Source organism: Hypomesus transpacificus, unplaced genomic scaffold (genome assembly GCF_021917145.1).
Source record: "Hypomesus transpacificus isolate Combined female unplaced genomic scaffold, fHypTra1 scaffold_27, whole genome shotgun sequence".
Lineage (NCBI taxonomy): Eukaryota > Metazoa > Chordata > Actinopteri > Osmeriformes > Osmeridae > Hypomesus > Hypomesus transpacificus.
Window position 1 is genome coordinate 2,482,484 of NW_025813796.1, and position 11,143 is coordinate 2,493,626.

The 11,143-nt window shown below is 41.4% G+C and overlaps 1 protein-coding gene across 2 annotated transcripts; it reads right to left on the bottom strand.

Moving 5' to 3' along the window:
* Nucleotides 1-198: 198 nt before the first annotated feature.
* On the bottom strand, nucleotides 199-10,829 carry sec14l7 (SEC14-like lipid binding 7). 2 transcript variants are annotated; one of them, XM_047014897.1, is made up of 12 exons: nucleotides 10,700-10,829; nucleotides 10,288-10,363; nucleotides 7,327-7,370; nucleotides 5,983-6,045; nucleotides 4,784-4,972; nucleotides 4,510-4,605; nucleotides 4,247-4,307; nucleotides 4,076-4,159; nucleotides 3,877-3,983; nucleotides 3,522-3,661; nucleotides 3,180-3,349; nucleotides 199-1,657 (listed from the first exon to the last, which is right to left on the bottom strand). In XM_047014897.1, the coding sequence occupies exons 1-12, from the start codon at nucleotides 10,751-10,753 to the stop codon at nucleotides 1,551-1,553; spliced, it is 1,191 nt and encodes a 396-aa protein (XP_046870853.1). In that variant the 5' UTR covers nucleotides 10,754-10,829; the 3' UTR covers nucleotides 199-1,550. The 2 variants fall into 2 exon arrangements, with proteins under 2 accessions (XP_046870853.1, XP_046870854.1); XM_047014898.1 differs by lacking the exon at nucleotides 10,288-10,363 and having other exon boundaries at nucleotides 10,700-10,783.
* Nucleotides 10,830-11,143: the final 314 nt, after the last annotated feature.

Sequence of the window (11,143 nt, forward strand, 5' to 3'; positions counted from 1 at the left end):
CTTACACTACCACCCAGTGGTTAATCTAAGAATGGTTCAATAATGACGTACATTGATTCATGAGGCGACTACGTCTATTATTAGATAGTTCCTTTATGTCTGGGCCATTGAGAGAAACGTATAACGGAATAGGCCAATAACATTTTCAAATAAACATGTAACTACAAAATAGAAAATGAAACACTTGAAGACAATTGTTTTTATTTTGAGAATACACATGGTATAACAATCAGTGTCCTATATGTAATTAATGGTGTATTTCAATTATACACAGGAACGTTTCTACATGGGGGCCTGCAGGGGCCAGTGCCCCTGTAAAAAAAATGTTTAACACGTTTTTCTTCTCCTAGTAGTCATCATGAACCGAGGAAGGGACATTGCAGCCTTTTTTGCCCCAGTAAAAAAAAAAGTTAAAGAAACACATCAAGGTATTGAGAGTTGAGGAGCTGGAAGAGGGAGAGCCAGAGCATTTTGTATGATTTTAATGTAAAACAAAATTAAAGTATTTAATATCATTTGTTTCCGTTTTTTATGTGCCCTTCTGACTAAACACTGGCCCCCCCTTGACCCCCCAGTAAAATTTGTCTAGAACCGCCACTGATTATACACATGCCCATCTACAGTGAAAATATCTTAAAATTGAATATAAGGTCACAATTTAGATTTGTCCTGATATCCATTGGCTGCTATTATGAGGCCTTTTATTCATTTTTGAAAATACAAACCAAGTACTTTTTTTCTATTTTACTTGTCTATTATTGTTCCTTCATTTCATCAGCATTTAAAACATTATTTAAAATTGTACAAATAACAAGTTTGTTCTATTAAGCTCAAATAACTGCCACGTTGGGTCAATACAATTGGAGCTAATAACAACTACTAATTGTTTACACCACCTTTACAATAGGTTAAATCAGACTTCTGTGCAGGAATCAGATTTGATCTAATTCAAACCTTGAATGAATGTGAAGAGGAATTGAGATATCCTTCAATCTTTCATCTTAAAATGCACAAAATAAAATCATATTTGAGTAGAAAAGAACTGTGAACAAAACAGTAGATCGAAAGGAAACATATATATATATTAATCTCACAATAGGACAGACACACACGTGTGAAGGGAGTGGCAACACCGAGCACACACACACACACACAATCACACGCATGTAGGAGTGTCCACCTAAGGAATTTGTTCTCTGCATTTGTCCCCTCCAAGCTGCTCTTCCTCCAAGGGCAGCCAGGAGCAGCGGGCAGCCATATCAGCAGTGCCTGGGGGACCAGGTCCAAGTTACCATGCCCATGTCTTGGTCAGATGAGGTTAGAAACAATTATAGAATAGTGATAGCATATCAACAATATTGTTCCATATAAAACACTCTTAGAACTGCACAACACCACCCCAGTATGATAGAACAAGTTCAAACTGGGTAATTAATTACTCAATCCACTGTAACCTTGCCAAGTGCAAGTGTGGCTAGGCATGTCTCTGCCTATGTGTGTGTTAGTGTTTGTGCAAGTATGTGTGTGCATCACTGCAGCCGTCCATCTCCTCAGCTCCTGGGGCTCTGAGTCTGTCCGTCCGGGAGGAGAACCTCCATGTTGTAGCTGATCCTCTTTGACTGCAGAATGCTGTAAGTGTTATCGAAACGCAGAACATCTGCACAGCATAACAAAAGCAGAGTGGTAATGAGAGTGGAACCCACAGAGGGACTGTTCAAGGACTACATGGGCTACCAGCTATCAATGGTGTATTTCTGTGTGTGTGTACTTCATTGACTCTAAAAAGAATGGACGGCATGACAGCTCCCCAAAAGTGAAGCCAAAACATCTCGATTGCCCCCTGTTCAACTGGCTGCAGTATAGACCAATTATTTGTTTGTAAACAATCGGGATGCGCGCGCACTGTGGCTGCAGAAAACCGGGAAAGGATAGCATTTTAAATGGCAAAAGGACCACACGGATAACACAAATAGTTAGATTTAAAAAGACCAAAAGCGTCGAGGAGGACATGCCTATAGGAGAGAAAGCGATTACCCAATGATCTGTCGCATCAGAATTTTGATTTGGGTCACGAAAGTCTTGAAATTAGAGTGAGAATGTCGCCCGGTACAGACCGCATAGTCGAGCGGCAACCATGTCTTCACGTCATGTCACAAAGTTCATAATTTTACACTTTTACAGTCAATTATACATTAAAAAGTCGAGCAGGGCAGCTTTCAAGAGATATGGGAATTCTGCTTTTAGTCAGCTGGTCCGATTATTTTTCTGATTTGTTTAAACTGGCAATCTGAGTGAGACTACATCCCAGTTACACTGTTTTGACGTTAGCCTCAGTCAGACTCGCTCAATGGCAGTGTGCACAATGTTGTATTTCACTCCATTCTACACCAGAAACGTCAGGGAGGACTGCCTAATGTAGATACGAGTCTGGTGAAGATAGCCAGAATCTCGGATTTCTTTAACCTTTCTGTTTCATCCGTCATTTGCCTGAGAAAGCGACCTCCGTTAGCCAGGCTAGTTTTGCCCGATCACACTTGGACAGGCTATTTAAGGGTATCGGGGTCAAGTGACTTTTGTGCATAGACAAGTGAACGTAAATGTATTTGTCCAAAGGCCAAGAGCCTCAAAAAGTTAATATCAAGCCCTGCAATCCAGTGGCCAGAGATATATGATGACCTGAACGACACTCCAAGAGTAATAGAACGGGGAGAAGTTCGTCTTTTGCAACCCACATGCGCAGTTGAGCCTGCTTGACAGTTGTGTGACGTAGGGTGATAATTGGTCTATAGGTAATAAGTCGCGCCCCCTCCATGTTTACGGATGGGACATGAGACAAAGAAAGAAATCAAAGTGCACGTCAAACATTTTTTTCCCAAAGATGGTTTCTGTCATTTTAGGTAGTTCTTGTCATGCTGATATCTGTTCAAGTGCATTTTTTATTAAATCAGTTTGTTTTTAATTAGCTATTTGACTATATAAAAAGGGGTTAGTGTGTGTTTGCAATTGGGTAGGGTGAGCATATCTCGAGTATATTCAATCAGTACTGCGCAGACTCTGGCTCCAAATGACATCACCAGCACAAGATGGCAGCACCCGTATCAGGGATATTTTGTTTTCATCGTTGTACAGTGGGAGGAGGCGGAGACGCGCATCTTTTAAACAGTCTATGGTGTACTTACATACTCCCGGCTCATCACAGGTGAGCGAACTGTCTTCTGGGACCATGTGGGCATTGTAGCGCTCGCTGCGCAGCACCTGGAGCATGTCCTCCACCTTCTGAGTCCCCCCCTCCTGAGTGCGCCTAAAAACACCAAACCCGATATCGGCCCCGTCACTCGCAAACTGCCACCTACAGGGGAAAGACAGGAGGAGGATAAAGGAGAGCATTCCAACCTTCCCAGAATAGTTTGTAACCCAATCCTGTAATTTCTCAACGGAAACCTAGTCCTAGAAAGTAGCAGGATGCGTCAGGCTTAGTTATAGTGCCAAAAGAACACACCAAAAAGTTAGAAGTTAAGTACCTCAGAAGGCTGCTAGGGGTGGTGATGTCACACTCCAGTGTAAAGACAGAGCCTCGACTGATGGTCACGCTGTTGTCATACTGAACCTTCACAGAGTCCTGAACATAATAGGTCTTGGGCACTGTTCCGCCATAATTGATCTACACACACAGACAGACACGCTTATTTTTGCAACTTCAGCTGCATTCTGTGATAGCGGAATTCCTTCCTTCCAGTCCACCCTCCCTGTCCACCTTTCTCCACAGATGCACACGCATGCATGCCTCCAACACACACACACACTAGGTATTAGTTTCTTGAAATGTCCTCTGTAATCTAATGTGAATCATGTGTCACGTGCTCCTTTCGTCCTCACCATGGTCTGACAACGTGGGTCACCATCCGGGTCTGTCAGAGACCCCCCATACACCACAGGCAGCTGCTCCGGGTCAATGTGTTTACGTAACACCTCTTGCCAGTTGGCTTTGGACAGTGGGAGACAGTGCAGAACACATCCTTATCTCATTCTCTTCATACACAGAAACAGTATGATCCTGTATGAACAATGTTCTTACCTCCCAGCACAACAATCTTTCGCCGCGTTTCTTCACACAGGAAATGTTTGACGAGGTTGTAAGCCATGGGGAAGAGCTTAGGAGCTGCCGGGAAAGGGAGAGAGACATATATAACGTGACACATACGCACATTCTTACGCACAAACCAACTTGTGAAAATAGTTAACTCACTCTTGATGAGAAACACCTTCTTGAGGCCTTCCGGGTAGTTATCCTCAAACATGGTGAGCGTCTGCAGTAGAGAAAGAGACAGTGTCCAAAGAGGAAATTACATGGGGTTTTTCGTCTGGGAAAGCTCAACCGACATCGGAGCTGATATTCAAGAGGGAGCCTAGGAGGTGAACATACAGTACCTCTCCTAGGAGGTGAACATACAGTACCTCTTCTAGGAGGTGAACATACAGTACCTCTCCTAGGAAGTGAACATACAGTACCTCTCCATAGGCCTCCAGGGCAGGCTTCCACAGGTGCTTTAGGCCCAACCCCTCACAGTCATAGATCAGAGTTATGGTCTCGATATTTGTGCCCAGCTGAGAGAGAGATGGGAGAGAGGGAGAGGAGGAAAGAGACGCACAGAGAGAGAAAACATTTGTATAGAGCCCCCTAGGCTCTGGCTAAGGATGTACAGTGTGGAAAAGACCTAAACTGGCCGTTGACCAGTGTTTCAACAGTAATCCGGGAAAGACAAAGAAGATGGTTATTCTGTACCTTCTTAGACTGTCTCTGACACTCCTTGCGTAGCATTTCCGTGTGCCTGATCTTGGTCTTCATGAAGTCCTGCTTGGTGGCCGACATCATGAGGCCTTTGGGGTCCAGCGGACCAATGATGTCGTACCAGATGGGACTACCCTCGCGGTCATAGCCACACATCCCCCCAGGCAGGTACTTCTCTATCACCTGGGAGCAGAGCCGCAATGAACATCGTACCCACTGGTAATTATCATTTTCAGTTAAGGCAGGGCTGGTTTGGCCATTACAGGGTATCTAACTCTCACTTATCTGGTGGAAGACCCGGCACATTTTTGGTGTTGTATCTCATCAGAACTTAAGTATCAGTTGTCTGTTGAAATATGTCAGTATGCATGTTTGCGTGTGTGGGTGTGGAGGTAAACGCAAATTCTAAAACTGGTTGTTCCCATCCTTGATTGTGATTGGCTATATGGCATTCCATGCCATTGTAAAATCCAGCATAACCTCACAGATTGTCCTCATAACATTCTTTAACATTCCATATAACTGCGCATCGAATATTTCAAATTGAAAAAGACGGCAAGATGTCCACCAGTTGTTGTTAAACATGGCAACCCAGGACATGTGACATGTGTCGTGTTATGTCCCCGGCCTAATCCGGGCCGGGATCTCTGTTTTACCCATGTGCCGGCTCCAGGTTTCATGCCATACTCCATTCCTCCTGTGTAATTGACACACCTGCAACCCATCCCCTCATCAGCACCACAGTATTTCAACCCCGGTTTTCCCGTCACTCATCGCCAGTTTAACGCTTCGTCCAGAAGGTAGTATCGGCTCCTAGTATATGGTACTATATCTAGTCCATCCTAAAACCTTGTTTCCTCTCTGCCTGCTACAGACCACATCCTCCGGTTCATCAGCCTGCCTGCCTGCCACACCTGCCTGCCCCACCGGATCTCCTTCGCTCTCCTTCACCTCAATTCAATAAAACAGTCAATTTGACCTTCAGTGGAGTCGTGCATTTGGGTCCACACCCCAGTAACCAGTTGGTCCAACATAACAGTCGTAGATAAAGTGACAGCTGTATCATCGATATCAAACCATAAAATGAAAGTAAGAACAAAGACACAGCTGAGATTGTGTGGTAAACTTTAAGCCAGTGGTAACCATTGGTTACGGATTCATAGTGCCCTCTGTCAGAATCACTGTGACATTACCTCAGGAGGCTTCCAGTCAGAGATGATGGTGTCTGCTTTCATGTGCCTCCTGAATTCCACGTGCTAATGAGCAAAGAGAGAGTAGTCAGACACAGACACTGTGGATGAATGAGGAAGGTTCACGAATGTTCAAAAATGCTTATTTTCATATTTTAATGCACTTCATAGTCAATCCTAGTCACCTGAATACTTTTTTTTGTGTTCATGTGCTTGACACTTAGTCGAACCTGTTTTCTATGGCCTGACATGTTTTTCCCTCCAGTTGGAGTTTACCGTTCATGATAAATATTACGCCCTGTCGTTTGTGCTCCCATCAGGTGGTGACCATGAAGAAGAGGTTGATTACATCAGAGTAACTGCATGAGGTATCAACTTATTTTTGTCATATTGGTTTCATCCATACCCAGAGCTAGCTGACCTTCATTCTTCAGAAAGACATTTGGAATGCCACCGAAGGTGGATTATTTTACGGGTTATTTTATTGACTCTTCTTTCAACACACACACACACAATCCTGGACAGACACATCCAATAAAGTTAGAGTAAATAAAGTTAAATAAAAGTTTATTCTGATGCATCGTTGTCAGGGACTGGGTCTTACATCAAGAATGTATTGTCTTAAAGGTGTGCATGTGTGTGCGTGACACAGCATAATAAGAAGCTTGATGAATAGACATTCTCTTTGCAGGAGTCGTTTTATAATCCCTAAACAAAAAACTCAAGGGACAAAAAACTGATTATAATTCTGAATCAGTAATTTTAGTTTCCTTAACATTAATTCTAACCTAGCCATTATGCACTAAATAAATGTATTTTTAAGTAGAATTTGCATTTTGTCCCCAAATTGTCTGCAATTTGTTGTGCAGCAGCAACAAACAATACAAAGAATAATCACACACAATATCACAATTTCAAACAGAGAAATCTAACAGAAGTAAAAACAGAATACACAAATACTTTATATTTATATAAAATGTATTGATACTATTAAACATAATATCAATGTATTTAGGATAGGGTTTTCAAGCGGTTATGACCTTTGGCAGTTTAGCAGTGAATTGACTGAGGGTAGGAAAGAGTGTTTGTATCTGTTGGTTTTGGCTGATGGATATTTGAAGTGGTAACCCGAAGGCAAGGTCTAAAACTGTAGGTACAGAGGGTGGGTGCTGAGAAACAGGATGGATCCTGCTTTCTTTAACAACTGCTTTTATATAAATCTGGGAGTTTATTGTTGACACAAACTGTTTGGAGAGGAAACCTTGAATTGTAAAACTAGCATATGTGAAGACCTTATTAGCTATAAAATAAACATTGAACTTAACATTGAAAAAGGTTCTTAGATACCTTTCTCAGCATCGCATCAGTTTTTTCGATGTTGAAGCTCCGAGCTGAAAATAAAGGAAGAAACAGACAGAAAGAGACACAAAAATGTTGGATAGCAAAGCCAGTGTGGTTATTATTCTGAATTTTAAAAACTCATTTGTGAACATGTGCACATAGGTTGCCATGTATATTTAAACATTGTGGCCACAACAGTGATATTTCCATCTTGAAACATTTCAATTTTTGATTGACAGAGAGGAGATTGCTTGGGTGAACCAAAGCAAACCTTTGATCATGACTCATTATTGGAGAGTGGGTTGTGTAAGTACGCAAACCTTTAAAACGAATGAACTTTAGAATTCTAAAATAGGCAAAAGCCTCAGACGAGCACAGGTTGGGGGCCTGTGCAAATATTTAACTAAATGTGGACCCATATTGATTTGCACTTTCCTTGAAATAGTACCCAGTACGTGGAAGAGTCAACACACACACGTTCGTGGTGTTCTCTTCAGGATGTCTAACATACTCCCTGTATGACTCAACACTACTTAATATTATTTCCTTGTTAATTCCTTGTTTAGTAACCATGTTACTAAAATGGTAATAAATGGACTGTTGGGAATAATTACAGGTTGGAATATAAATCAAACTAACCATGAGACACACTCAAATGTAAGTATGTGTGTGTAGAACCGCTTAGCTATGGCCATTCATGTTTCAGGAACATCTTTCATGTATTATTAATCTGCTTGTTTTCCAGATTCTAGTCCTGTACACATGCTTCTGTACTTACTGTGCCTTAATCCACCTGCCTGTAATCCCCACCTTGAATTGTCTATTATCTTGGATTACAGGCCAACTGCTTGGATGGCACACACTTCTTCTCAGGGTCTAGTATTCCCATTGTGTAGAACAAGTGAAAACACATCATTAAAACACAGTATGATTGGGGAAATGTTTCATACTTGTTAAAGGTCACACCATGGATAAGAACAGGGAGCTAACCTTTCTCTTTCTTCATTGTCCAAACCAACCTCTGGCAAAGTAAACAAGATCATATGGGCAAAGGGGAGCGGGGCAGGGTGGAGCCTAACAATCATCACTAATTGGTCAATCAAGAAGGATACATTGGCTGATGTTGATTTACTAAACCTTACAAAACAACAATTCTGACCCCAAGTAGGGATCATAGGACATTCACCACAAATAAAGGAAAAATGTACACCATTCATTAGAGATCCGATTGGGGCACCCTATTTGTGATGTTTTCTAAATTTGACGTTGTATTCATTTAGCATACGCTTTTATACAAAGCATGCATTTTCAGTTTGACAATTTCAAGAGATCTGAAGAGAGGGTTGGAACAAGTTGATGGGACTGTGACGGATAGGTGCACGGACGCCTACATTGTTTTGCCAATTTTCCCAACATAGGCATATGTCTATGTTGGGAAAATTGGCAAAACAATGTTCCAATATGGACAATTCCTAGAGGTTAAAACATGCAATGAGTTATGCATATTTACAAATCCCAGTAGGTATACAATTTTATGGAAAAGTGGCGGTTTGCTATTGTGGTACAATTGTTTTTATACCTTGTCTAAGAAAAATGTATAACGACAATTGTGTTGACAGAAGAGTTTACATTTCTTTGACAAAAAGCGCATTGTCTGAGACAGGTCTAGACTGGGACTGAAAAACGTCCCTGACTTTGAAACCCAGACCGGCCCACGACCATGTATTATTGTTATATTTGTATTTTTTTGCATTATGCCGCGGCCGTTTGACCGGCCGTTCGGGAAATCTCCCAACTCTCCCGACGGCCAGTCCGACCCTGGTCTGTGATGATCGCAACCTTTTCCAAACGTCTGTGATGCCAAAGTGAGTTTAGACCAGAGGCGTTGCAAGACCCTTTTTATTGGGGCGAGTGCCCCAGTAAAAATCTGCTGTGCCCCTAAAATCTAAAATTTAGTTTTAACAATTAACTTTATTAGTCCGTGCATTAATTTAGATGCAGTATCCCAATCAATGCTTGTAAAAGCAAACCAGTTGAACTGAAAACACAAACTGATGCCTGCAGAAATCCATTTCCGTGCGTTCTTCTGTGCTTGCCACTGCAGCGCTCACAAAGAAAGTCCAGGTGTCGGCAAGTCAGAATTGAGGTAGGCTGAGAAAACATTCAGAAACTAAAGATGTTTCTAAATAGGCTAACTGATCATTTTATTTGGACTGAAAAATAATAAAAACAATATTACATGAAGCTCTAAATGTATTTTCGCTCAAATGTATGCGAAAAAATGGGCTTGTGGTCACATTAACAATTGATGTCCCTGCAAACCTGACGTCAAACTTACTTCCCTCAACTGTTGTATAGTGGGTTAAGCAAGGGGAGTTTCTATGGTGTGTTGCACACATTTTGTGTGCAGCAAGCTTGGAAGAAACAAAAAGGGATTTCAGTTGCCTAGGGGCCCGTGTCCCAGTAGAGCTTTATCTCCAACAACGCCCTTGGTGTGGGCTACTGCCTACGGAACAGACGATGAAACTGGCTCATATTCTATGCTTTCATTTGTCATTAGGCAAAATGGTAAACATTGCGAACCCTATTTTGTTAAGTCTCAATGACGATTTTGATTTTGCATTGACAGAAAAACTAAAAACGGCAATTTAGGTGTAATAATGGCAGCAGGCTAAATCTCATTAACACATGTTTTAATATATTTTTTCTCGATAAACTATTTAGTAAAAATACTTCCAATTTATTTTGAGTCTAAAGGCCTCAACTACTATTGAATTCAACAGCTGACCCAAGATTATGGGGTCAATATCAATGTGAAATATTTCTTGTTATCCATATTTTTGGTATTTTTGTCCTGAGGACAATTGGTTTGAGTGTGATGTGTTGACAACACAAACCGCTGAGTTTCACATTTGGGAGATTATGATGGAGGCATGCTACACAGGTGCATGATAGTTGTAATCTCACCTCGTAGCCAGCGAAGGAGGTAGTGATCATGTTGCGCGGGAAGGTTAGGGAGAATGTCCTCAATTCTCGTTCGAAACTAACAAAGTAAATTGAATAAATCACTAACATTTACAATAAAAGTAGGCCTATGATTGAGCAAATGTGAACTATAGCCTAATGTCATCATTAACAGAATGATATTGGGGTAGGCTAATAGAGGTACACCTCTATTGCAAAGTAGGCTACGTATGTAGATGCATCCTTTTATTTCTAATATGATGTCCAGTCCATGGAAGTCAGTCTACTTTCTTTTCAAGTTCAGGCTATAGGTATACTGTATAGCCTACCTACTGTACTACAGCCTACTCACTATACCATAATATAAGCAAGTAGCCTAGTCTATATCCAATTCCCCCGTAGTAATGGTCATTACCTGCTCTAAGGTTTCCGCCTGCTTATTGCTCAAGTCACCGACTCGACCACTCATTTCGTCGGTTGCCAAGGTCGCAGGTAGACAATCACGCAGGTCCTCCAGTCAAAACGGTAAGAATGAACCCTCTTGGATTGACTGGTAGCCTACTCTGACGTCGCTCCTCCCCGACTCGACACGCTTAGGAATAAAGGTCTTCACCCCCATAGAGCTGTTTTGAAGTTACACACATACTTCACTTACAACAAAGACACATTGAAGCCATTAAAAAAATATATAGTTACACTAAAGATATTTTAAAAAGTAATTTAATAATAAAGTTTAATGTTTTGTATTTTAACGTACAACATGTAGGTGGTAGTTTGAATAGTTCACTAATGCAGGTTAAGTGAGGAACACATTCGTTTTGAATTTTGTTTTCCACATAGCTACTGCAAAATATAGTAA